Here is a 24,645-nt window from a genome sequence, read left to right as displayed (position 1 = left end):
CTCCCGCATTTGGTCCTCCTCTGTGCTTCATGCTTGCTGAACAGGAGGACAGCAAGCTGTCAGCAGGGGTCCCACCCACTTGCCCTTTGGGGGTTGCCGATGGTCCACGCAGAAGAAGCCTCTCTCCCCTCAGAATCATAGCACTTTCATCCCAGGATTGACTGGGGCTGGGGTGAAAACCAGGGAAAAAGAAAGCAAGCTCCCTGCAGCTCCCTGCGGAGTCTCTGTCTGGATCAGAAACCCCCTTCCTCGAGCTCAAAGCTCAAGCCCACTGTGTGGCAGGGCAGAGCTGAGCCCAGGTGAGGAGATGGGGGAGGCAAACAAGGCAAGTGCATTGCTGGTTTGGTGGCACTTGAATTCTGGGTTTCTTCCCCATCTTCCTGTGTGTCACTTCACGGTGGCTGTGGAGCGACTTCACACATCCTGCCCAGGTGTCAGAGCTGCATTCATAGGGAGGGGCAGTGTTGTGTTTGTCTCCTCCCACCCAGGACCGAAACCACCCTTGCTTTAAGATGCACACTTCAGAGTTAGTCCTCCTGATGCTCCCACCAGCTGGGTACAGCCATGCTGCTGGGCTTGCTCCTGAGGGCGGGCTCACAGGAATTTCTCTTCGGCTTTTCAGGAGACCCCAACCAAAGAGCTGGGACACTGTGGAGGAGAAGCTCATGGCCCAGGGCCAAACAGCCCAGCACCGTCTTCTGACTCCCCCTACCTGAGCAGGTGCATAAATTCTGAAAGCTCCACGGATGAAGAAGGTATTTAGCTTCTCTGTCTGACTTTGAAAAACAGAAAAATAGAGCTTCAAATAATGCCAGTGTGTTTGCAGAACGTCATTTGTTGCTTTAAGTGATCTCCCCAGCCTCGAGACACGGGGGATCGGCCCCAACGTATGCTAGCTGGGCAGTGTCTGGGGATGTGCCAGGCGAGCCTGTCCTTTCAGTGCTCCCTCTCGTCCTTATCACAAAGTGATAATCTGGGGTTGGCTTATTTCCAGGTGGAGGCTTTGAATGGGATGATGACTTCTCTGCCGATCCTTTCATGTCCAAGACGACAAGCAACCTCCTTGGTTCCAAGCCTTCCCTTCAAACGTCCAAGTACTTCTCTCCCCCGCCACCGGCCCGGAGCACAGAGCAGAGCTGGCCACACGTGTCCCCCTGTTCCAGGTTCTCCATCTCTCCTGCCAACATCGCCAGCTTCTCTCTCACGCACCTCACGGACTCGGACATTGAGCAGGGAGGTGAGAGGCAGCCTGTGTGTCCTGGGGCCGTGGTGGGGGTGGGGCGGTTCTCCGCTGGGGATGCTCCCTGGACTCCAGTCGTGGTGGTCTGTTTTCTTGGTGTCTGCTGAGTAGATAATACATCTGTGTTTATAAAACTCCACCGTCTCAACAGTGTCCTCAGGTTACTCTGCAGGCTCATGGCTGCTTGCTGCTGCTGGGCTGCTGACCCCAGCCAGAGGTGGGAACCACCCTAAGGCCACCTGGAGGACTTGAGGAGTTCCCCAGGCAGTGCTCCACCCCCTTTTCTTCCCCTTTTCTCCTTTTGCTGCTGGTCCCTGTTTTTCCCACAGATACAGCCTTTCAGAAAGTGCAAGCTGAGAATACTTGACCTGTGGTTTTGAAATTGAGCCTGGTGCACTCTGGCTCTTCCCTGGGGTTGTTGATTTTGCCATTAAGTTTTGGTCTCTGTGATAGAGAACCAGGTGGGAATTCATGGCAGGGGCACATTTGAAGGGGCAATATCTGAACATTTGGCTTCTTTTTCCCTGTACTTAGATTAAAAGATAAATGTTAATAGGTACATTTTTTTTATTTGAAGTTTACAGCTCAAATAATAACTGTGAAACATAAAGAGCTGGTATCTGTGTTTGCACTGTTTCCCTTGTGCTGATTAGATAATGCCTGTGCCCTGCAGTCTTCCAGGGGCAGACGTGCAGGTCGGGGCTGGTTTCTTCTGTGCTCTGAGCGTGGACGCAGAGCCACCCTGAGAGCCGAGCAGCTGTGTGTGTGGAGTTGGCAAGTGCTGCTCCGAGGACACACAGGGCAGCTCGGGCAGGTGTGACAGCAGATATGAGCCGCAGTTCCTTTTCCTGCCAGGCTGGTCAGAGATGCTCTGTACTGTTACTTTTGGGGACAGTTCTTAAAATCCATCGTGTCATGTTGTTTCCCAAATAGGCAGCAGTGAAGATGGAGAAAAGGATTAGCTGCTGCAGACAACTCTACCAAGCAGCTCCCCGAGTCAGCCAAGCAGTCCTGCCCACCGCTGGCCACCGTGAGCCTGGGAGAGGGACTCCGAAGGTGAAAGATTGCTGGACCACCGCCAGACCGGGCAGCTGGGCCCTCTGCAGCTGCGCACCAGCGGCCCCTCACACTTGAAGTGCTCATGGCTGGTCATCCTGGCAAGGTGGCACACTGCCTGCACATGTGTGGGGGAACCATGTGCACCAGGGTGTGTGTCTGTTTTCTGCCTCCTCTTCCACGTCCACACCTGTGCCTCCTGGTCTGGGTACAGGTGCTGTGGAGGGTGCACCAGGGGAATGGTCACAAGTGAGCCATATTTATTGTTCTTAAAGAAATCACTAATTGCTCTCTGTAATTGCACTGTGGATAAGTGTTCCAAGAGTCCCAATATTGTACAGAATGGTAAATTATTCAAGGAAAATACGGCAGGTCAAGCTGGTGCTATTCACTAGTTTGATTTTTTTTTTAAATAGTTTATTTGCTCTGCATGGTACTTGTAAAGCTTAAATATTTTGAGTGTTATGCCGTCTTCAGAATTGTTGGAACTGTACATATGGTACTCTTTCATAAATGATATTGATTCTGAATGTTAGTGTTTTATGTTCTTATAGGAAATATTTTTGATGAGTCCAAAAATACTGCTCTGTTTTGTTGATAGAATCGAACACATTTTGTCTGTTCTCTATTAGCTGCTTCCCCTGTAGCACACGAGGCCTCTCTGAGCAGCTCAAAGGCCTTGCAGCCTCTCTGTGGGATGCTCCCACTCTGCGCCCACTTTTTCAACCCTTTGGTAAAAATTGACAGGAGGTGCACCCCGAAACTTGGCTGCAGGTCACTGTTCTCTAAGGCCAGTTTCTGCCGTAGTAGGTCAGGCAAGTTGCAGGCAGAATGTGGCCACCTTCCCCTCCCCCAGGGGGGCCAGGCTGCAGGGGTTCTACGCGTCCCTCCTCCGAGGCACTGGCATCCCCATGCGTCCCAGTAGAGGGCTCTGGATGCTGGGCACGGTATGGATAATTTTGTCTGTCTACTTCGGGTGTGGTTGAATCAAGCTCTTAAAAAATTTCCAGGGAGAGGGCATAATTCAGTGCTAGAGCACTTGCCTTGCGTGCCCGAGACCCTGCTTCCATTCCTAGCACTGGAAAAAAAGGAAATCTCCAAAGCTGATTTCCCCCTCAGAGCCACTCCCAAGTCATGGCTGGTGTCTTTGTAACCCAGGAGATAGACTGTGCCTTGCGGCTGCCAGGAAAAAAACAGGGGGCCTCGGCAGAGCCCAGCAGCTGATGTGCCCTCAGGGTTATCCTGTGTGACTGTCACAAGTTGCATGGCCCAGGGGCTCATCTGCACAGCCTTTTCCTTCTACATTAAGCACCAAGTTCTCCTCTTGTTTTGAAAGGGACTGAGCATTTGCAGTGCGGCTTTATCACCGGCTGGCAGGAATCAGGCGTCCCTGACCCGAAGCTGCCCTCATCCTACCATCCTTGAGCTCTATGTTGGCACCAGGAAGTCTCCGGTGGCTAGTGTGGCATAGCCGCGCTGTGCTGAGCTAGCACTGATCCTACTGGGGTGGGTCCCCTCACACTGGTCCTTCGCCCCAAATATTTTCGGGTGCTGATCTGATTTCCAGACTCCAGCAAGACACTGGAATGAGTCTCTAGACTGCGGCTGGAGTTGTGACGTCAGCTGGCTCCAGTCCCTGTGCAGAATGCAAATGTGGACCTTGGCTGGAGTGAATGTAGGTGGTAAATTGTGACCTTTATTATGAATTCTGATTCACTCTGCAAATTTTTTCTACTAAGCAATAAAACTTTCCAAAGCAAGAAAATTCAGAATGGAGCCCCCCCCCCCCCCCCGGCCCCCGCCATGGTCTGACCATAGTGCACTCCGGCCGGGTTCGAGCGCTGGGTCTGGACATGGAAGCAGGGCTTTGGAAGGTGATTTTGCCAAAATGTCAGAACTGAATTTCTTGCTGTGGCAACTTCCTGAGTTTTCTGATTTTTTTTTTTTTTTTAACCTCTATCTACCAGTCTTGGTTGAGAGATAAATGAGATGTGATTATGTTCGTTTTTTCAAATTATAGGCTTAAGGAGTTCAGACTTAAGTGACTAAAAAATCAAGAGATCCATAGAATATATAGCCTTCTTATGTAGTTAGCCCAGGATACATTCACTGCTATTTGAGGGCTGTACTTTTTTTCACTATGTCAAGATTTTTTAACAACATAGTTCCCACATTTTTTAATTTTAGGTCTGTATCACTCTCATAATTAATTGCCAAAAGCATTTTATACCTTGAGTTGGGAATGGGGTGGGTTGGATCTTACTGTGGTGTTGCATGGAAGGGAAGACTGTATTTCTGATACACATGTGAGTCAACATGATTTTTTGAAATCTCAAGCAATACAAAGAAATTTAATTCAATAGATTAAAACTTCAACCCATTTTGAAGTGTCAAGCATGCGCTTTGTTGTTCAATTCAGGGTTGTTGGGGGGTTGTTGTTGGGTTTCTTTGTTTCTTTTTATTTTTTAACTAGTAAGTTGGTTACCAGTAGTGGGTTTTATGAATGGTACTTGTTCTAAAAAGTTATGCAATGAAGTAAATCATCGGCATTCTCTAGACCAAGTGGGGAGGTTTCTAATACCTGAGGCATTTCCTGGCCTCCTTTGGGTAGCCATACGGGATGTGTCTGACTTGATTTCGATCTTACTTTGGTGGAGTGTGTATGTTTAAATCATGTAATATGAATAATCTAACTGTCATTCCCCTTCTAGCTAGATGCTGATTTGTGTTATCAAACAGCCCTGTCATAAGCAGAAAAAGAACTGTAGAGAAAGTCCTCCCAGATCCTTCTGAGACTCAGGTCCTGTGTCTGGGTCAGAAGCCATTCATCTTAAGGGCGAAAGAAGAAAGCTGAATTAAAAACAGATCATCTATTCTATTTTTAAATGTTCAGGCCTGACTGTTTCTATAGAGATGGTTTTATCTAAGAAAAAAATCTTTGTATGTCTTGCTGCCGTAAAACACCTTTCAAAAACCTCTTCCTTTCACTCATATTTCCCATAGGGTATTTGTAGAGTTAATGATCTTTGCATGTCTGTCCCAGGGGCCTGGCAGAGTTCTCTACTCAGTCAGTCACCTAAAAATTCAGATGCAATGCAAGTGTCATACTCCAAATGTTGGGTTTCAGTTATGGGGGGCTTCAGAGCATTGACCTCATGAGGAGTAGCCTTAAAAAAAGAATGGGCATACAGTTACTTCAGACAGAAATCTCAGAAACAATATTTCTAAGTAGCAGTGCGGTTGGCGCCAGTCTTGGCTGTTAAAAAAGAAAACTCTCTAGCATATAAATAAGTTCTTGAAGATGTGTTGACAGTATTGCATTATCGACACCCATCCAGGTCAGCTAGAATGGCTTAGCTGGGTCTGGATGATGGGACTCATCTACAGATAGAGGCCTGGGGCAATCGTACCTACCAGGCCTTTGTACTGAACAGTCAGAAGAGGTTCACGGCAATATAACAGTTAATGAACTTTCAGTTTAAATTGTGTACATTTTTAAATTGTAAGATTTTTACTGTATATTGATGCATAGTGTGATTCAATAAATTGCTTGTAATTTAAAAACTATTTAATATTCAAAATAAATATAGTTATATATTTATAAACTCTGTTGCTTCGTTTATTCTGTGATTTTTCCATCATGCAAGAATAGGGCGGGGAAGGGTGTCCTGGTGCCGAGCTGCCTTGGAGCGTCTGTCCTTGAGGTCCTCACTTGGCCCAGCCTTAAAGAGCCCCTAGCCACAAGGCTCATCTCCACTCAAAACCAGCCTTTCTGCATGGAGAGGGGCATCCCTCTGGTCCCTTACCCCAGGTGCAAGTGGCTAAGAGGTATTCGACAGCCTCCTGCCATAACTATGGCCCATAGGGCTGACTCCAGTCACCTCACGTCCCAGGTGAGACCCTTAGTGTATAGATGAAACAGACATGAGTCTCCATTCAGAGGTGCCCAAGACATGGCAGCACGGCCCAGTGGAGTTGAGGCTGCCAGTCCCATGACGGTCCACACAGTCCTAGCTGGACTGGGGCTTGGCCTCTCAGCTCCTGAGCAAGGTGCTGCTTTTAGCATCTTTTAATCCCTTGTAGCAGGTGGCCAGGCTGCCACCAGGGATGGTGATACACAGCCCATGAGTGGCAGAGTCGGTTTTGAGCACAAGCTGTCTGCCCCAAATCTAGAAATTGCCAGCCCCTTCCCACCAACCAGGACAGGCCACCAGGAGCTACCAAGAGCACCACCCCAAGCCTGGGCGTTTGGGGGGCAGCGTGGGAAAGGAAACCCAGGCATCCCCAAGCTCTTGGGGGATGCAGGGTTTACAGCAAAACTTGGGGTGCCCTGGGAGCCAGGGAACACTAGCCCTTGCTCAAGGATTGTGGCTGCTGTCCTTTAAAGATTCTCTACTAGCGGCAGGAGGATTGCCAGTTCCAGGCCAGCCCCAGCAATTTAGGGGAACCCTGTGTCAAAATTCTAAAGATTAATAAGATTCTCCATTATCCTAGGGCGGCTGGCTCGCGACTGGCTGCTCGACTGGCTCCGAGTTCTGAGCCTTAACCCGGAGGCAAGTTGTGGCCCTGGGGCTTCCGCGGGCCCCCAGGGGCTTGGGCTCCCCACCGGGGGAATGGCCGCCAGCCTGGGCTCCAGCTGATCCGGAACAACGGGGCGGTGGGTAGGCGGGGGCGGGCTGCGAGCAGGTCCCGGTGCTGGTCGCCACTGCGCGGCCACCGGTCAGGGAATGGGGGCGTGGCCGCCCACCGGCAGCAGGTGCCCAGCGCCCCGCACGGCCCCGCCCCGCCCCGCCCCCGCCCAGCGAGTTCATTTACATGCGTCCGCGGCCCCGCCCGGGGCGGCTAAAGCGACGTGTCCTTGTCCCCCGTGGGCAGCCTCCTCGGCGCGTGCGGCCGCGGATCCCCAGGTAACCGGGAGGCTGGGGCGTCTGGGTGCTTTGCGGGGAGGAGACCCAGAGGCAGGACCAGGTGGCCGCGGAGGGGGAAAACCCAGGTAGGTGGTGGTCACCGGGAGCCTGGGCTCCTGTACACGCAGCTGGTGCTGTCCACGTGGTGGGACTGGGGTCTGCTGTGGGGTCCTGGCAGTAATGGTCACCCTCTGACCTGTGACAGCTGCCTTATGTCCACAGTGGTTCTGGTCCCAATATTGTCCCTGAGTGTCATGTAAGGCAGCATGCCTATCCTTGGGGCAAACTTGAGGCATTGCAGGAGCCACCCTAAGCCAGGGTGGGGACATATCTCTGGGTGGTCTAAGCAAAGTGCCGAAGGTCACCTAAACTCAGGGGGCACTCAAGGGGCAGGGAGGGGCATGGGACCAGAATAAGGTCCACTGGTCAATGTGAGCCATCCACCCCCTCAGAGAAAGAAGGACATAAGATACAGGAAGGTTTGAGGGTTTGGGGTAAGATCAGACAGATGAACAGCAGCAGCAGCAAAGGGCTGGGAGGAACACTTGAGGCCACTGAGGTCCAGCCCCAGCCAGGCCCAGATGAGCTCAGGGCTCAGCACGTGAATGGAAAGGACCCTAGGGTCACTTACCTGCACCAACTGCTGCGCTGCCACTGGCTACTGATACCATTTCATTGGCAAAGACACCGATGGTATGGGCCATCCTGAATGTCCACTAGCCATGGTGAGTGACCACAGAATGGCCTGTGTTCTGGATTTCAGTTTCAAGGGCCTTCCATCCCAGCAACCGGTCTGCAGCCATGAAGACCAAGAATCGGCCACCCCGGCGCCGGACATCACTGCAGGACACGGAGGCCACGCCTGAGGAGCAGACAGCAGAGAGGCCCCAGTCGGGCTCAGGGATGGAGCTGACCAAGGGTCTGCGGAGCAGGACCCCCCGGGGAGCTGGGGCACGGGCAGAGGGTGGGCGCCGCCGGCAGGGTCCCAGCAGCCGTCGGGAGAGCAGTGTCCAGCGGCGGCTGGAGAGCAACGAGCGGGAGCGGCAGCGCATGCACAAGCTCAACAACGCCTTCCAGGCCCTGCGCGAGGTCATCCCGCACGTGCGGGCCGACAAGAAGCTCTCCAAGATCGAGACGCTCACCCTGGCCAAGAACTACATCAAGTCGCTGACCACCACCATCCTGACCATGTCCAGTGGCCGCCTCCAGGGCCTGGAGGGGCAGGGCCCGGCGCAGGGCCCCAAGCTCTACCAACATTACCAGCAGCAACAGCAGCAATCGGCCGGGGGCACCCTTGGAGCCACCGAGGCTCAGCCCCAGGGCCACCTGCAGCGATACTCCACACAGATCCACAGCTTCCGGGAGGGCACCTAACAGCCAGGTCCAGGGGTGGGCCGGCAGCGGTGGCCCAGCCAGCCCATCCCAGCCCTGGTCCTCCGTGCTGCAAGCCCCAGACCAGTTGGTGACACTTCACGAGGTTGTGGCCCCAGCAGATCCATCTTCCCTGAATGCTCAGCTCAGCCACTGCCTGGAGACGTTTCTTCCAGTTGTCCAGAGACAAGCAAGTGGTCTGGTCTGGGCCATGACCCTGGGCAGCATGAGCCCAAAGCATCTCTGCACATCCCAGGTCCTCCATTTTATCTCTGAGCCAAGTGGACTAGGCATGTGTGGAAAGGCCCTCGCCTTCCCAAATGGACTCTCTCCACCAGTGGGCCGCTCCCTCCTGGGCACAGGGAGATTCCAGAAAAATGTCTACTTACAAGTTTCTCTGCTACTGGTGAAGCCAAGGCTGGAAAGGGAGCCTCCGAGCTCAACCGCAGGGCTACAGGGCCTGGGCTCAGCCTTCTCATTTAGGGTAACCTGAGGCCCTGGGCCCAAGGCCTCCCAGGGAATAGGGCAGAGCCAAGATGGCGGCTCTTCAGCCTCTGGACACCCTAATCAGATGATCTCTGATAAAGGGAGCTGGCGGGGAGGAGCTTCCTTCTTCTTCGGGGTGGGGACTCCTGGGGAGGCAGTGGAACTGGGCTGGAGAGGGGATTGTATTCCTGAGAGGAGCCCCCAAGCCCCTGCACAGGGGGAGTTTGTCCTGGGCCTCCTGTGGGTCCCCACCCCAGTTTGCTATTCATCTTTGTCACTGATGTGGGGCCACCATCTAATTGGCACAGGACTTGAGGATTTCTCAGGGCCTGTTCTGAGTTGGGGCCTTTGGGGTTTAGTGCAAGGAGGAGCCTGGGGTGGCAGGAGCATCCCTTCCCCCACAGCTTGCTCCCTGATGGCAAGGACTGGGTGGCTTGGCAGCCCCGTAGCCTCTGGCCCTGCTTCCGTCTGTTGGGGCGTTCCTGCCCCACTGGCTCTGCCGGACTCGGCCACTTTGCTGTCAACTCCTGCTGGCATCTCCCCTTCCTTGGCCCTCTGCCCGGAGCTGACCCAGAGTCCCCTGGGAGCCAGGTCCCTCCTGAGCTGCTGTGGGTGGGGGCCACACTGGGCCATGGACTCTTGCTAGTCCACTCCCAAGAGGCAGCCTTGCTCCTACCCAAGCTAGAGGGGCACAGCACCAGACGCTGAAGGCACCAGTGAATTGGGGTCAGCCCTGGCCATGTGAAGGGCAGCATGTGGCACCCCAAGGAATAGGCATTAGCCACCCAATCCTAACCCTCCTGGTCAGGCCCTCTGGACGTGGCTCTCGACTTGTTGGTATTGTGTGTCCCTCCTGCCAGTCCCAGTAGGCCTGGTCTGGCCTTAATACCCCAGCTGGCCCTCACCATGGGCTAGGTGGACACTCCAGGTCTTCCTGTCTGCCCCTCACTGTGGAAGGTCAGTGGTCAGGGCATCAACCCATGTGAGCTGAGGTTGGGACAGAGCCCAGTCCTTCCCTGCTGTGGAGGACCTGCCCAACAGCTCACAAGATGGTAGAGGCCTCCTCTAGCTGAGGGGACTCGGGGCTGCAGACCAGCGGCTCGGTTCCAGCAGAGCCCAGGTCAGGGCAGGTGCCGTCCATCCCGGTGCCTGCCGGATGCACTAACTATCGAAGCATGAAAGCAGGGGGAGGGACGGTGTCAGCACAGCTCTGTCCAGGAGCCCCCACCTGAGACTGGGTCTGGGTCACTGCCTTACAGGACAACAGCCTCCTGGCGCTTTCTTCCCAGAGACTGACTTGGGCCAGCTGGCCAGGTCTTCTTCACCCGTGGCAGGGGCTCTGTACGCCCCTGGACCACACCAAGGATCTTCAGAGGCCCAAGTCCCACTTCAGGATGCCAGATGTTGGGGAGAGGTCAGGGAACAGGTTGGCAGCCAGCCGGCCAGCTGCTGGGTCCCCCTCCACCCAGGCCCAGGGCCCTAAGCCCAGGCCGGACTCTTCCATCCTGCAGGGCTGTTTTCTCAAGCCCTCGGACAAGTGGGTTGGAGCCACCCACCTGATCGGAGCCCAGGTCCCCTGGGCCACCAGCTCCCCACCCTCCCCCAACTCCTCCCAGGCAGATCCTGTCACCTCCCACCAGGGCAGTGCAGACGCCAGAACTGAGAGCGGTTTCCATCTGGGGAAACTCAACTGGAACGAACGGCCTGCACCCCCGTCCTCATTGTGGTGAAAAATGCTTCTTAAATGACCCAAAGTTACTCTTATTTTTTTCTAATGGTCCCTTCAAAGTACTAAAAAAATGGATGCTGTGTCGTAAAATGGAAATAAAATATTTCAGGACGAACGATGCTCTGGCCCCGCCCACGAGTGCAGGGGCAACTGTGCATCTTAATCAAATGTCTTAATAAAACATCCCATGCCGTTGACAGTGGTGCGAGTGTTTACTGAATAAAGCATCCCAGGGGTCAAGACAGGGATGCTGAGCAGGTGAACTGTTGGTGCTGAGCAGCAAGAGGCCATGTCACTCTGGAGAGGGGGCAGAGTGACACCCAGTGCCTCGCTGAGAGCCACCTGCAGACAGCAAGTCACAGCAGAAACATACAGGTCACATTGGGGGGAACAAACCACGATGCCCACTCAGGCCTAACATGCAGACAAGCGGAGGGTCAGCCCAGGGCCACTCCATCGTTCCCCTGGGCGCCATACTCAGGCTCGCCAGGTCCCACCTCCAGAGACTGTGAACACTAGGTCCTTGAGTGCATGTGGGAGGGGAACCCCAAGAAGACCATGCCTAAGGTCAGCTTCTGGTGACAAACCCTCCACAGCAAACTGGAATCACAGATGACGGCAGAGCCGACCCCTCCTGACCACAGACAGATGGGGAGCCAGTCAGGAGCCCGGCTACTCAAGCCTCCTCAGAAGGAGCGTGGACAGGACATGGCTCTGGTCACCTCCCTCGCACAGTGTCCAGCTGTAGGAAGTGACTGGAGACATTGCCTAAGGGGCACACAGGGGCAGCCGGCAGCACGGAGGCTACCCAGGGCAAGGGCCACTGGCTAAGCACTTCCTCCTGGCCCGGCACAGCAGGACTCTCACATCAGGGGGAAGGTGCCTTCTCCCTGCCCTGGGGGCAGGACAGCTGGGGGGATTCTGTCCACACCCTGCCCACAGCACAGTCTTGCTTCCCACAATGTTGGGGGCCCAGGACACTGCTCCCCTCTACCTTGCCACCCTGCAACAGGATCCCAGATCCTCCATATGAGGAGCCTCCCCCACCATGGAAGGTTCTTGAGGTGACCGCACATCTCCATGCACCCAGCAGGCCCAGCTCACCTGGGGAAGGCCCTCCACTTGAGCACTCATCTCCAACTCGCTACCTCTGTTTTAACTTTCCAAACTAGATCTGCTTCTAAACCCTGCTCTGAGGAATGACCACAGCCCGTGGCAGGGGGTCCAGAGCCCCGCAGCCATTTCTCTTGGGGCAGGGCAGGGCCCAGATGCGATCTGGGGCACCTGGCTCAGAAGGGTTCCTCCCTGGCTCTGCTCCCGGGGCCAGAGTTGCTGGCAAGCTCCGAGCTCCAGGCTCAGGGCCTGGGCAGGTGTCAGCGCAGGGCAAGGAGCAGATGGGACAGGCGGGGGCCCAGGGTCCCTCCCCGCGCCACAGCTCTCCTGGCAGACGGGGGACACCTGTGGGCTTTACACCCTCGCACTTCAGCCTGCGCCTCTGAAGGGGCCACGACCCGCCAGGTGCCCTCCTGAGTCGTCCTGACGATGTCTTCTCGCGGGCACTCTTCAGCCCAGAAGGGCTCAAGCCTGATCCTCAAGCCTGTCACCATCCCAGCCTCCAGGTGACTGGGCAGCCTCAGCAGCAGACAGGGCCGTGGGCCTCCTGCTCCTGGGTCACACTCCGGATGGCCTTGGTGGCATTGGCCCGGACAGATATGTGGTCCCAGCCTCCCTGGGAGGAGAAGCCACATTAGCCAGGCCTCAGGACCCCCGAGGGGCTCCGCCGAGGGCCTTCCCACACCCCTAGGTCAGGTCCCAGCTGGGCTGGCCAGCTCAATGGCTCCGCCTCAGGAGGGCGTACAGCAGGGTGGCCACACACTCACCCCGATGCCGTAGTCCCAGCCCTGCCCCTTGGGCTCTCGGGGCTGCACGCCCGTGCGGTGACACACCGTCCCCCGGCTCAGCCCATGGCTGCCCTGGACTTTGTTGGCGATGACCCAGACCTGGAACACAGGCCCAGTGAAGCCGGCCCAGCTGCAGTGGGTCAGCTGGGGTGGGATTGGGGAGGCCAGGGAGGGAGCCCAGAGACCCCAGCACCCTCCAGCCCCTTCCCCACCTGGTCCAGGGGCCCCACAGACACTCTGCGCACGTTGTTGGACACATGCTCCCAGCTGGAGCCCTGCGGGTAGCTGGGTGTGATCCCTCCGCGGAACCACAGGTTCCCTGGGGAGAGAAGCAGAAAGTCAGGACCCCTCCTGGGGTGCAGCGGGTCGGGGAGCCTGGGGAGGAGGCGCCCGCTGCTCCTTCACACCCCGCACTCTCTGACCCACGGTGGAGCCTGGGCGGTGCCCAGCTCTGCCCTTTCCGCACCCGGGTTCCCTGGCTTCATAATCGTCCCATTGTGCTGGGCGGCGCTGGGGCTGTCACCTCTCCCTACTGAGGTACAAACTGAGGGCAGAGAGTTCTAAACAAACAGAATGGAGAACCGGATCTGGAGAAGCACCTGGGCTCAGGTCTGCACTCTGCCTCCTCCTGGCATCTCCTCACCCGCAACCATGAAGGGAACTGGCCAGAGGCCTGCCTAAGGTGACCAGGGGTCAGGGATGGCGAAAGCCATCCTGTGTTTCCTGTGAGGCTCCCACGTCACAGACCTCAATGGAATCTTCTAGAAGATGCTCCTGGTGCTAGCCCTGCCATGCTGTCACCCAGCCTCAACAGAAAGTGGCAATGACCAGCTTTCTGCTTTATTAGGTCTTGGCCATCTGGAGTCGCTGACCACCCAACCCTGGTTAACTTGGGGAGGAGACTAGCACCAAGGCTGGCCTCAGGCTGGACATCTCTCATGGCAGTATGAAGGTCTTCCGTTGGGAACCTCGGGGCTGTCCTGTTCCGTCCTGGCCCAGACCTGGGCTGCAGCTCAGTGTCCTACCCCCAGGGTCATCACAGTGTGGGAAGGGCATGCTGACATGCAGGCCAACTGCTTGGCTCTGACACCTGGCGCTCCACGTCCCCAGGGGAAACAAGGCTCAGAAAAGCCTGGACAATTCCAGTCACATCAAGAAGAAACCCAGAGGCAGGCCGTCCCCTCCTGAAGGAGTCGGTGCCTGCCCGCTGTCCCTCAGGAACCCCACCCTCCCTTGGGGAACCCCACCCTCCCGGCCCAGCATGCAAGAACGGAAACCACTTGCCATTTTCATCCAGGGCGTATACAGACGTCTGCCCAACAGACACCTGTGATAGTCTCTGTTTGGGGGGAGGGGGGATGTGGTACCAGCAGTCACCTGTGATGGGAGAGCTGACTCAGGGGGCCGCCCACAAAATCTGAGAGTCCACATGCAGCCAGCCTCAGTCCCCAGCTGAACAATGTGCAGCTGAGGCCTAGTGGGGGCTGAGGGCCAAGCAAGGCTGCCCAGGCCCTGCCGTCCACCCCACACCCCAGCCATCCACCCCACACCCCAGCCTTGCCAGGGGTATGGCAGGTTTCAACAGAGGGCCCAACAGACCAGCCTTACCAAGGCAGACACGAAGGTGCCCAGCCGGGCACACAGCAGAGCTGGTCACGGTGGCTACCTTCAAACTCTCCCACTCGGTGGAAGGAGCTGTATGCCCCTCAAGCCACCCTTCTGTCTACCCTGTGCCAGCTTCCCCCAGGGGACACTTTCCAAATTGCCAGCAAAGAGCAGTCTATAGTGGTCACAGTGGGTCACCCAGCAAGGGTCAGACAGGCCTGGCTCAGGACATGGGGATAGCTGTAAAGGGGTGGCCTCGTCACCAGCTATGACAGTGGGTGGGGCCCCAGCTGGCCCCTATGCCTGGTCTAGAGGTGCCACTAAGCACTTATCAAGTTGAGCTAGAACCTTACTCTGATGCCCCATCCCAGCCTGGGCCCTTGGGGACCTCCTGGAGGGCGGCACTCACCAGCTGGCTGGGAGGGGGACACAGAGCCCCTGTAGAATGCAGAGCCATCCCTGGCCACAGCCCACACCTGGTAGCAGGCCCCAATGGAAACGGAGGCGAAGGGCTGGTCTGTGCCAACGTGCAGCCAGGAGGAGCCCTGGGGGCAGTGAGGAGGAGAGCTGAAGCAGCTCCCAGAGGCAGGGAGCCCCTGTACCCCCAAGCCCAGCTACAGTGCAAGGTCCAACATCCAAGCCTGCCTGGGGAGGGAAACCTGGGGGACCGCAGGGTGTCCAGGGAAGCTTTGACTGAACTGGCTCTGCCTGACTCGCCCTGACCACAGTCTGATCTTGGCCTCTTGTTGGACCCTGGACTTGGCCTCTCATCCCTCAAGCATGGAAAATGATTGCATCTGCACCTCAACGAGGTGCCACACATCTTCCATGTCACCTGGGCCTGGCTCTGTCCCCCTGACCCCTGGCATAGGCCCTGAAAGATGGCAGCTCCTCACGTCAACTCATCCTCAACACCGACCACCCAGAGGGCCCATTGACAGGCTCCACCCACAGGGACCGTCCTGGGCAGGCCTGGGGAGCCCTGAGCCAGCCTGACTCCAGAACCAGAGCCGATCTTAGGAAGCACGTGGAGGACGGGGCGGCCCAGCCAGGAGGAGCCAGGTGGTGCTCACCGCGGGGTTGAGCTCAGACACGCCCAGGCGGCACAGCACATCCCCCTTGTCACTGACGGCCCACAGGGCAATGCTGTGCGTGTGCCCCTCAGCCTCTGGGCTCTCTGGGATGATAGACACGTCCCCAAGGGCGATGGGAGCCACTTCCAGCCAAGGCCCACTGGTCACCAGCTTGCATTTTCTGTCCAGGGGAAAGAGCACAACTCAGGGGCCCCGCATGACAGCAAGCCTCAGGGCCTGGCACTGCCCCAGCCACCTGAGGTAGACACCCGGAGGGCCCAGAAAGCACAGCCAAGATGGACAACTGACCACCACTGAGGAAGGAGGGGAAAGATTCCCAGGCTCAGGGAGGGCAGGGCCAGGACCCTGGAGGGCACCCGCGTGGGCAGGAATGAGGGGCCTGTGGTGGACCCCTTTCTGCCCCCAATTTGGCCAGGCCTCTCTCCTGCCCACAAGCAGGGCCTGCCAGTGACATTTCTCTTATTTGTTCTTGAAAACAAACTCTTCAGAAACCAGAGCGCTGGGAGCCTGCGGGCATTTCCTGAGCTGACATTTACTTTGTGTTTTCTCCTCCCTCCCTGTTCCCGTTTCTTCCCTGGAGACGGAGATCAGAGGCCAGCAGCTCTAGCCCAGGAGGAGCCAGGCTGGGCCCCGCCCCCTGGCTTAGCTCACCTGGCCCAGCACCTTCTCCTGACAAAATCCTTCATGGTTTTGTACCCATGGTACGAGCTGCAAGAAGAGGAAGGAAAAATCAAGACACCTATGGAAGGTTCTGGAAAAGGACACTACACACATTCTTTTCAAACTGCTGCCGGGCAGAGCCTTGGTGTAGGTCAGAGGATCAGATGAGCAGCAGGGTCAGGGGTGTCTCGCTGCAAGGGCCCCCCGGGCTTGGGGCCTCCTGGAGCCAGGGAGGGCAGTGCCCTTCCAGAGGGTCAGGCTGAAGGGCCCTCACCCCACAGGCCCCATCAGAGTCCTTCTAGGGAGGAGCCCTCAGCCTGAGGCTCTGGTCAGTCCCAGGCCTGGTTGCAGGACCTTCTCCCTCCTCCCAGCTGGGTTCTGCTTGGAAGCCACCCACCGAGGCCCGGACTCAGGCTCCTGGTTTGGTCTTCCTTAGATTGGACATGACTCCACGTGAGGGTCTGTACAAACCACCTGGGTCTCAACACTGTGGCCAGCAGCCCCCACTTTGTGGCTCACCATCTGCTTCTCCATCCTCCTACCGCACCTCCCTGGACACACCTGGCCTCCCAGAGTAGTGCCTGCCTCGCTCTTGAAGAGGCTGCCCCTCACCCTGACACGATCCCCTGCACTGGCCCCATTACCACCTGGCATTCAGGAAATGGCCCAGTGTCCCCCAGAACTCCCTGCTAAGGTGCCCAAGGCCCCTCACCCTCCTGGAGCCCCTCAGCCCAGGCCAGCAGGTCCCACCACTGGTCCTCCAGAACCTTCTGGCTGACCCAGCAGGAAGGAGCCAGGTGTTTAGGAATCTCAGCAGCCAGGTGGGCCAGCTGTGGGGCGGAGCTCCCCTGGGCCCCGCCTACTCCTCTCAACCAGCCCCAGCCCTGTAGCAGCTGAGGTGACCAGGGCTGGGGCAAGGGCCAGCCTTGCACAGAAGCGAGACACAAGAGGCCACACAGCTCAGGGTCCTGATGCTCAGGGACCTGGTCCATGTGGCCCAGGGCAGAGAGAAATACTCACGCAGGGAAGTCACTGGCGTACTGCCACCCCTCCTGGTCGGTGCCTCCCGGAATGCTGAAGTCCACATACCAGTCGGAAACCTGGGGAGGCACGTCAGTGAGAATGTGACCCCCAAATCTGTAGCCAGCCAGGAACTTGGGGAGGGCAGGGCAGGGCAGGGCAGGCAGACGCCTCTCCTCAGACAGCCTGGGACTCACCCAGGTCCACTGCAGGGACGGGGGCTTTGTGCCAGCCTTGGTGCATTCCTGTAGCCCCGTAGCGTCACTCCACATATACCGGTCGGTGGGCAGACCCCTGCAGGACAAGGGGTGCGAGGTGAAGAGAGTGCCGGGAACAGGCCCAGCCTGCCACACATCCCAGAAGTAGGCATGCACCCCATCCCTGCCCCAGGCACCCTCACCAGGCATGAGGGGCAAATACAGAACCAGCCCAGGTGGGGAGACCAACCAGGGCAATGCACATCGCCATGGTGCCCTGGCCATAACAACCAAGCCACCCACCGAGGCCACAGCGCTGTTTGGGAGCTGCCTCTCTCTCCTGGGTATTCCGGGCTGAATAGGGTCCCCCAAAAGGACTAGGAAGTCCTAACACCCAGTAAGTACAGATGTGACCTGGCTGAGATGAGGTCCCTAGGGTGGCCCTATCTGACTCACATCTTCATAACAAGGGGAATGTGGACACAGGTGGACAGGGAGGGAGGAGGATGTGGAGATGGCTGCCTGCGAGGCCGAAGAGGCAGGGGAAAGACCCTTCCCTGCTGCCCGGAGAAGGAACCAGCCCTGCGACATCCTGATCGCTGATCTCCAGCCTCCAGAACCCAGGACAATGCATTTCTGTTGTCCAGGCCACGCAGCCACCATAGGGCATTACAGTAGTAGCAAGCAGCGCAGGGACCGGGTGTAGGCACAGCTGTGAGGCCCCGGTGCCCAGAGCCCATGGCTGGAGCCTCCCTGGCCCTGTCTGCCCTCTCTCTGGATGAGGGAGCAGTCCTTCTTTGTAAGGACTGGGGGGGTGGGGCAGCGGAGGGCCAAGTGCAGGCTGGGAGGGCCCTGGGACAGGGTGTGGGTTTCTAGGAAGACCTGTGCTCAGAAAAGCTCTGCCTCTGGTTTACTGGGATAACAGGGAGACACACAAATATTTACACACAGGAGGTGCCATGGGTTGTCCTGCGTCCAGGGCTGAGTGGAGGGGAGATGGGCAGGGTCACCTGGGGTGGACTGTCCCCGCAGCCCACCTTCATGTACTCGTCTTTCTCTCCTCCCAGAGGCCCACACACACCCAAGGAGGTGAGAAGGTAAAACCAAAATGCATGTGGTGTTTAGTGTCCTTGGTCAGTGAGATTGGAGGGTCCATGCAGCTTGTTCCTCATATTGCTTGATATTTATTTCACCAACTTTGAAAAAGCCCGAAAGGAAACCAATTGCACTCCAGCCCAGGTAAAAAACACAAAATTGGAGCCCGGCGAGGTGGCTCAGGCCTATCATCCCAGCAGCTCGGAGGCTCAGGCAGGAGGACCGTGAGTTCAAAGCCAGCCTCAGCAAAAGTGAGGCACTAAGCAACTCAGTGAGACCCTGTCTCTAAATAAAATACAAAATAGGGCTGGGGATGGGGCTCAGTGGTTGAGTGGCCCTAGTTCAATCTCTGGTGCCAAAAGAAAAATGAAAAGAAAAACCATGAAATAGAAAAGTCTGAACACGCCATTTAACATGGCATAAAAAATATGAAATACTATCACCAAAGATGTCAAGACCCCTGTGTAGAAAATCACAAAACCTGTATGAGCGGGTGGCACACCCATAATTCCTGATACTTGGCAGGCTGAGGCAGGAAGATCAAGTTTGAGGTCAGCCTGGGAAACTTAGACCCGCTGTCTCAAAATAAAAGAATAAAAAGAACTGGGGTGTAGCATAGTAGTAGAGCACCCCTGGGTTCAATTCCCAGTACTGGAAAAATGGAAAATAAAAAGAAAGAAAAGAAAAATATCCCAAAGTCTGAGTAAGAAGAAATTATAGGGCAGTGGCATAGCTCAGTGGCAGAGCACTTGCCTAGCAATATGCGAGACCACAGGTTTTTCCTAGTATCTCAAGAAAAAAAGGAAAATAAGGAGAAGTACTTGATTAATGTAGGGTGACCTCCATTCACATTTTAGAGACTTACACTGTAAGACAGCTGTTGAACCCAAACTGATCTTCGGATCCAAGACCACCTGTTCTAGGTTCCCAGGGGTTTTCCAGGACTGGGACAAGCTACTTCTCAAGTTCATCTAGAACTGCCTCAAGAATCGTCAGAAGACCACTGAAGACAGTGAGAGGATCTGTCCCAGTAACACTGAAAACCTCCCAAGAGGAACCATAACTGGGTCAATGCAGGATTAGTCCCAGGAGATGCAATAGCTGGGTGGAAGAGAAATCTAAGAAAAGTGGTCCAAAGGCAAAATTTGGGATCAGCTGAATCAGCTAGTCTTTTTGGAGGGGAGCCGGGAGTACTGAGGATTGAATTCAGGGGCACTGGACCACTGAGCCACATCCCCAGCCCTATTTTGTATTTTATTTAGAAACACGGTCTCACTGAGTTGCTTAGCATCTCACTTTTGCTGAGGCTGGCTTTGAACTCGTGATCCTCCTGTCTCAGCCTCCTAAACCACTGGGATTACAGGCGTGTGCTACCGCACCCGGATTTAATCAGCTAGTCTTGTGTGACAAACTTGGAGGAATTTCCCAGCTAAAAGCTACATGTGTCCCCACTGTGGTCTTGGAGACCTGGCTCCCTGGCCAACGTGGCCTTCTCGGAGCTTATCAATAAAGGACTAACAGAGTGCTTTCAAAGCACTTTCACTAAAGTGGTTCACACAAGAAGCACCAGGGTGAAGGTGTCCCAGCTGCTAAGAAGCTCAGAGAAAGAGGAATATGATGGCCACACCTGTGATCTAGCCACCCAGGAGGCTGAGGCAGGAGGACTGCAAGTTCAAGTCCAACCTGGACAGCTTTGTGAGATATCGGCTCAAAATAAAAAATAAAAATGAATAAAGGGCTGGGGTTGTAGCTCATGGTAGAGAGCCCTGGGTTCAATCCCTAGTACTGCAAGGGGGAAAAAGAGGTTCAAAGATGTCACAGCAACTGAACATTTGGGAAAATAAAACTTTATTAAATCAAACATGAATAAATGGAAACCAAACCAAACCAATGCGACCTCACGCTCTATAGAATATATAACAGTTCCAGACCCAACTCCCCAGGCTGAGGAAGAGAGCCTATAGAATGGGGTCAACATATGAGGACCCTGGGTCCAACCAGGCACACTGCCCACTCTGGACCTGCCTCCAAGCTGAGGCTGACTTTTACATTTTTACATTTTTAAGTGGTTGAAAAGGATTAAGAGAAAAACCACATTTTGTGATAGGTGGAAATGTCATGCAGTTCAAATGTCGGCATCTGTGTGTGAGTTTGATGGAGATTCTGGTGCTCCTCCAGGGACATGCTGCCTGTGGCTGCTTTGACACAACCACCACAGAGATGAGCGGTTGTGACCTCAGGTTATACGACTTGTCTACACGATTTTCTTAAAGACTCTACTTAATATAAAGGAAAAGACTGACTAGATTATGTGCACTTAAACATCAAAAACTGCAGCTAAGCCAGGCACAGTGGTACATGCCTATAATCCAAGTGGCTTAGGAGGCCGAGGCAGGAGGATCACGAGTTCACAGCCAGCCTCGGCAACCTTAGCGAGGTGCTAAGCAACTCAGTGAGACCCTGTCTCTAAATAAAATACAAAATAGGGCCAGGGATGTGGTTCAGTGGCCGAGTGCCCCTGAGTTCAATCCCCAGTAACCGCTCCCCCTAAAAAAAAAAGTTGCCACTAACGGAGCAAATTCTGGAAAGAAGAGACATTCCCTCACTACCTCCACCTATCCCAACACCCAAGTAAGACCACCATCTTGTTAGAAGTTAGGATCTGCGGTTTGGCAAAGAGGGACAAGGGATGATGGGGGCAGGGTGAGACTTGGCTGTGTTCTCCTCTTGACCTGCTTGGTGTTGGAGGTGGGATGCCCAGTGAGAGGTGTATATGCTATGTAATACATACATATGTTTTGAGAACTTTTAATGTTATATCCTTTGAGTATTTTATTTTTTAGTTATAGTTGGACACAATACCTTTATTTTGTTTATTTATTTTTATGTGGTGCTGAGGATTGAACCCAGGGCCTCGCACATGCTAGGCAAGAGCTCTACCGCTGAGCCACAACCCCAGCCCAATGTTATACCCTTCAATAATGAGTTTTAATATCCAGTACACCGAGAGAAGTGCCCTCCACAAGCAGTAACGTTCAGTTAATTCTATGTAGGGGACCTGACGCAGCTTGAGGCCACATTGGACATGGCTGTCCAGTTTTGTCAGAACTAGGACCTGGCCCAGGCAGGGTGCCTTGGTGCCACTAACCTGCTGGTGTAGCCCGTGACGGGGTTCCAGCGCTGGTTCTCGTAGATGTAGACACTCTTCACGTCCGACTGTGTGTAGATGTTGCTGGTGCTGCTGGCCAGGCCTGGGGAGAGAGGAGGCCCCATGGTCCTAAGGCCCCAGCCTGCCTGGAAGCCTGGATTTCCCTCTGAAGCTCTAAGAGGCACTCAGAGATAAGGTGGGGAGGGGGGTGGACCCAGGCAGCTGAGAGGGTCAGCAGGCTGCTGAGTGAGCCCCCAGGGCCTATCTGGCTTGGGTGTCTCGTCTGGGACATGATTATTCTGGGGTTGCACAGCCTCAAAGAGAAGAACCTCCCGAGCACGCCCCTCCCACACCCCACCTCACGCTCTGTCCACAGCACGAGGGCTGTGGCGAGGAGGACTGTGGCGTGGAATGTTCTGTTTCCATATTTGCTTCTGCCTCCACTTTCCACAGGCTGACCAGGACTCAGAGTTTGGGCCACTGGAAGCCTAGGTCCTGGAGCTGCCCTGGCGCACCCTGAGGTCTCGCCTGCGACATGAGGGGCCGAACACATTAGAGGTCCTGGCAGCTGCCTCTAGAACCTTCAAGTCCCTCTGCTCATTCTTGGAGGGCATCTTGGAGGCGAGGTCTGGTCTTCTGACTCTCATGCCTCGTGGCTTGGCCTGAACTATCCTGTGGAGGCTGGCAGTGGTGAAGGTCACCTGTCAGCCAGCTCTTAGCCAAGTGTCAGTACTGGGACAGCAGCCCTGGCACCGACAGGGAAGCCAGAGGGGATTAGAGGAGGGAACACCTGGAGAGGCTCGGAGCAGGGCCCGGGAGCTGGTCCTGCCAGCCACGGGTGCTCGAGCTGCCTCACCTTGAAAGCAGCCTCCGCCGTAGCCACCTGTGTACACCCAGGCTGTGTGGTCGTAGCCGATGCCCCACACCACGCCGCGGCTGTTGGCCTCCACCACCCGAAGGTGGCCTCCCATCTGCCTCCAGAACCTGGAGGGCCGAAAAGGCATCTCAGTCCAGTTTGTCCTTCCACGTATCCTGGGCCTTGTCTTTTGTCCTCTTGTGGACAAGGTATATCTCCAAGTCCTGCATCCAGCAGAACTGATAACGCACTTGGCCTCCCCTTTTGTGTTAACCAACACTAAAGAGGGCCGAGGAACTCTGGGCAGGGGCTTGTCCTCCAACCTTTGGGCTGAACTGATCAGGGTGGACACCACCTGCAGGCTAGGGCATGGGGAGGGGCTGTGGCCAGGCTTGAGGTCATGGCAGAGGACAGGAATGCCTAACCATCTGCAGGGGCAATAGAAAGACCAGCAGCTGGGTCAGCTTCCTGCAGCCTGAGGCCACGTCCCTGTCATTAGAGGGTGTGGGGCACACATGGCTTCAGTGAGCATACAGGATCCCCCTATCCATGGCAGGGGTTTCTGGGCTCCCTGTGACCCACAGTAACTGAGCCCAGTGCCTGATCAGGAAGTGTCTCCTACTGATTCCTCTCAGGGCTCAGTTCACACCATGGCACTCAGTGACCTCATTCCCTCTTGTGGCTTTAAATGCCCCCAAAGAGCCATCCTGAGCCATCCTGAGCCTGCTCCAGGCCTCCCAGCCACTAAGCCCCATGTCTTCCCGCACACCACCAGCTGCCCCACACCTGACTGCCCAACCTCCCAGCTCTACCTCAGGACCACCCATTATTCTCCCTCCTTTGCCTCCACAGCCGGGGTGCAGGGGCTCAGCAGGAGCTAGAGGTGGCCGAGCACCCAGGGTCTGTGCGCTGGCTGGTGGGTCTGGCTTCTCTGGCCTGGGAGCCCCTGCGGAGTGCAAGCTAAGGCCGGGTCACCTCACTCCATGTTCCCTGGGACATTCTGTGACTGCCTAGTGGGTGGCACTGACCTGTGCTGGGCCCATACTTGAATGCCTGGCAGGGTGGGGATCTAGGGACCAGCCATGGCTCTGACTGGCCCTGCATGGGCTCCAGGTCTTCCTGACCCCTACTTCTGGAACCCCAAGTTCTGGGTGCTCAGGGGAAGAGCAAGGTCAGGCCCCAGGTCCACTCACATCTGGTCACAAGGCAGCAGGTGCTCATGGGCCTCCAGGTCTGGGCTGGGCTCACTCACAAAAATGTCTCCCTTGCAGGTAATGGACCAGATGGCCTGTGGGGACGGGCGGCCTTGGACCCTCCGGCTCTCACAGCAGGACAGGCTGAGCAGGGCGAGCTGTTGTGGAGATATGGCCAGTTACTCTGGGGTAGGCGGAGGGCTGGCTGCCCCTTATCCCCTGGCCCGTGGGACCCCCACTCACTCACCCAGTCATTCATGTCCTGCTCGGTGGCAGCAGCCAGGCGCACGGGCCACCTCTGCCGTGTCCTCTCAGGAGTATATAGGGCAAAGGAGTGCTTGGCCTCGTTGAGCACTGGGACCAGCACTGTCACCTCATTGAGGAACACATGAAGGTACTGTTGGAAGAGGAGCACAAGGCAAGGCTGTCACCTTGGGGTCAAGGGACCCCCACTGTGGGACCTCCACTGTGGTCACGGGCAGGGATGGGCCATCCTCATTCTAGAGCTCTTCCCTGGGCCTGCTGGTTTCAATGGCAGCCACAGGGCCCAGCAGGTGCCAGTACTGAAACTTCTTCACTTTGTAAAAAATGCTTTGGTGACATTTTTTTTTTTCCCAGTTCAGGGGATGAACCCCAGGGTTGATCTACTACTGAACTATATTCCAGTCTATTTTATTTTTTTGAGACAGGATCTCACTAAGTTGCCCAGGTTAGCCGTGAACTTGTGATCTCCCTGCCTCAGCCTCCAGAGCCACTGGGATTACAGGAGCGGCCACTGTGCCTGGCCTTAGTGACATTTCAAAGAAATCCTTTTGGGTGTTGACTGCCTGGCACATACCAGCTGTCAGGACAGCTGACCTCATCTTCCCTAGCCTCACTTCTCGGTTAAAAAACTAGTTGACTGTAAATGGCTGTTGGAGGGAGGGCAGTGGCTCTAGGAGCTTGCACATGCGCGTACATGCAGAGGCACCCAAGCCTACCCCTGGCATGAGTAAGACTGAGTACCCTGTGAGCTGGCCAGACTGGAGTGAGCACCGGGGACTGCCCGGCACCCGCTCTCTGGGAAACCCTGTCCCTTTATGATGCC

General features: G+C 55.8%; 3 protein-coding genes across 6 annotated transcripts in view; 2 read left to right on the top strand and 1 right to left on the bottom strand.

Annotated features, from left to right (window-relative positions):
• The window catches only part of Lmtk2 (lemur tyrosine kinase 2), an 85,473-nt gene extending 79,633 nt beyond the window's left edge, over positions 1 to 5,840 (top strand). For all 3 annotated transcript variants that reach the window (XM_076840015.1, XM_076840016.1, XM_076840014.1), the window contains 3 exons: positions 623 to 755; positions 995 to 1,237; positions 2,174 to 5,840. In XM_076840015.1, coding sequence (XP_076696130.1) covers positions 623 to 755; positions 995 to 1,237; positions 2,174 to 2,202 — 405 coding nt within the window. In that variant the 3' untranslated portion in view covers positions 2,203 to 5,840. The remainder of the gene's footprint in view (positions 1 to 622; positions 756 to 994; positions 1,238 to 2,173) is intronic.
• A 2,164-nt stretch (positions 5,841 to 8,004) lies between these two features.
• Bhlha15 (basic helix-loop-helix family member a15) lies at positions 8,005 to 8,790 on the top strand. The gene has a single exon (XM_076840673.1). The coding sequence runs from the start codon at positions 8,005 to 8,007 to the stop codon at positions 8,575 to 8,577; it is 573 nt and encodes a 190-aa protein (XP_076696788.1). The 3' UTR covers positions 8,578 to 8,790.
• A 2,192-nt stretch (positions 8,791 to 10,982) lies between these two features.
• Positions 10,983 to 24,645, bottom strand: part of Tecpr1 (tectonin beta-propeller repeat containing 1) — a 28,985-nt gene continuing 15,322 nt past the window's right edge. For both annotated transcript variants that reach the window (XM_076840478.1, XM_076840477.1), the window contains 13 exons: positions 23,806 to 23,955; positions 23,559 to 23,716; positions 22,366 to 22,493; positions 21,510 to 21,612; positions 17,267 to 17,363; positions 17,070 to 17,149; positions 16,041 to 16,097; positions 15,369 to 15,549; positions 14,705 to 14,840; positions 13,975 to 14,067; positions 12,903 to 13,009; positions 12,670 to 12,789; positions 10,983 to 12,518 (listed from right to left, as the gene is read on the bottom strand). In XM_076840478.1, the coding sequence (XP_076696593.1) occupies positions 12,423 to 12,518; positions 12,670 to 12,789; positions 12,903 to 13,009; positions 13,975 to 14,067; positions 14,705 to 14,840; positions 15,369 to 15,549; positions 16,041 to 16,097; positions 17,070 to 17,149; positions 17,267 to 17,363; positions 21,510 to 21,612; positions 22,366 to 22,493; positions 23,559 to 23,716; positions 23,806 to 23,955 (1,506 nt within the window). In that variant the 3' untranslated portion in view covers positions 10,983 to 12,422. The remainder of the gene's footprint in view (positions 12,519 to 12,669; positions 12,790 to 12,902; positions 13,010 to 13,974; positions 14,068 to 14,704; positions 14,841 to 15,368; positions 15,550 to 16,040; positions 16,098 to 17,069; positions 17,150 to 17,266; positions 17,364 to 21,509; positions 21,613 to 22,365; positions 22,494 to 23,558; positions 23,717 to 23,805; positions 23,956 to 24,645) is intronic.

Source organism: Callospermophilus lateralis, chromosome 19 (assembly GCF_048772815.1).
Source record: "Callospermophilus lateralis isolate mCalLat2 chromosome 19, mCalLat2.hap1, whole genome shotgun sequence".
Taxonomy (NCBI): domain Eukaryota; kingdom Metazoa; phylum Chordata; class Mammalia; order Rodentia; family Sciuridae; genus Callospermophilus; species Callospermophilus lateralis.
Note: the sequence above shows the minus strand (reverse complement) of the source record. Positions and strands in the feature narration are given on the sequence as shown.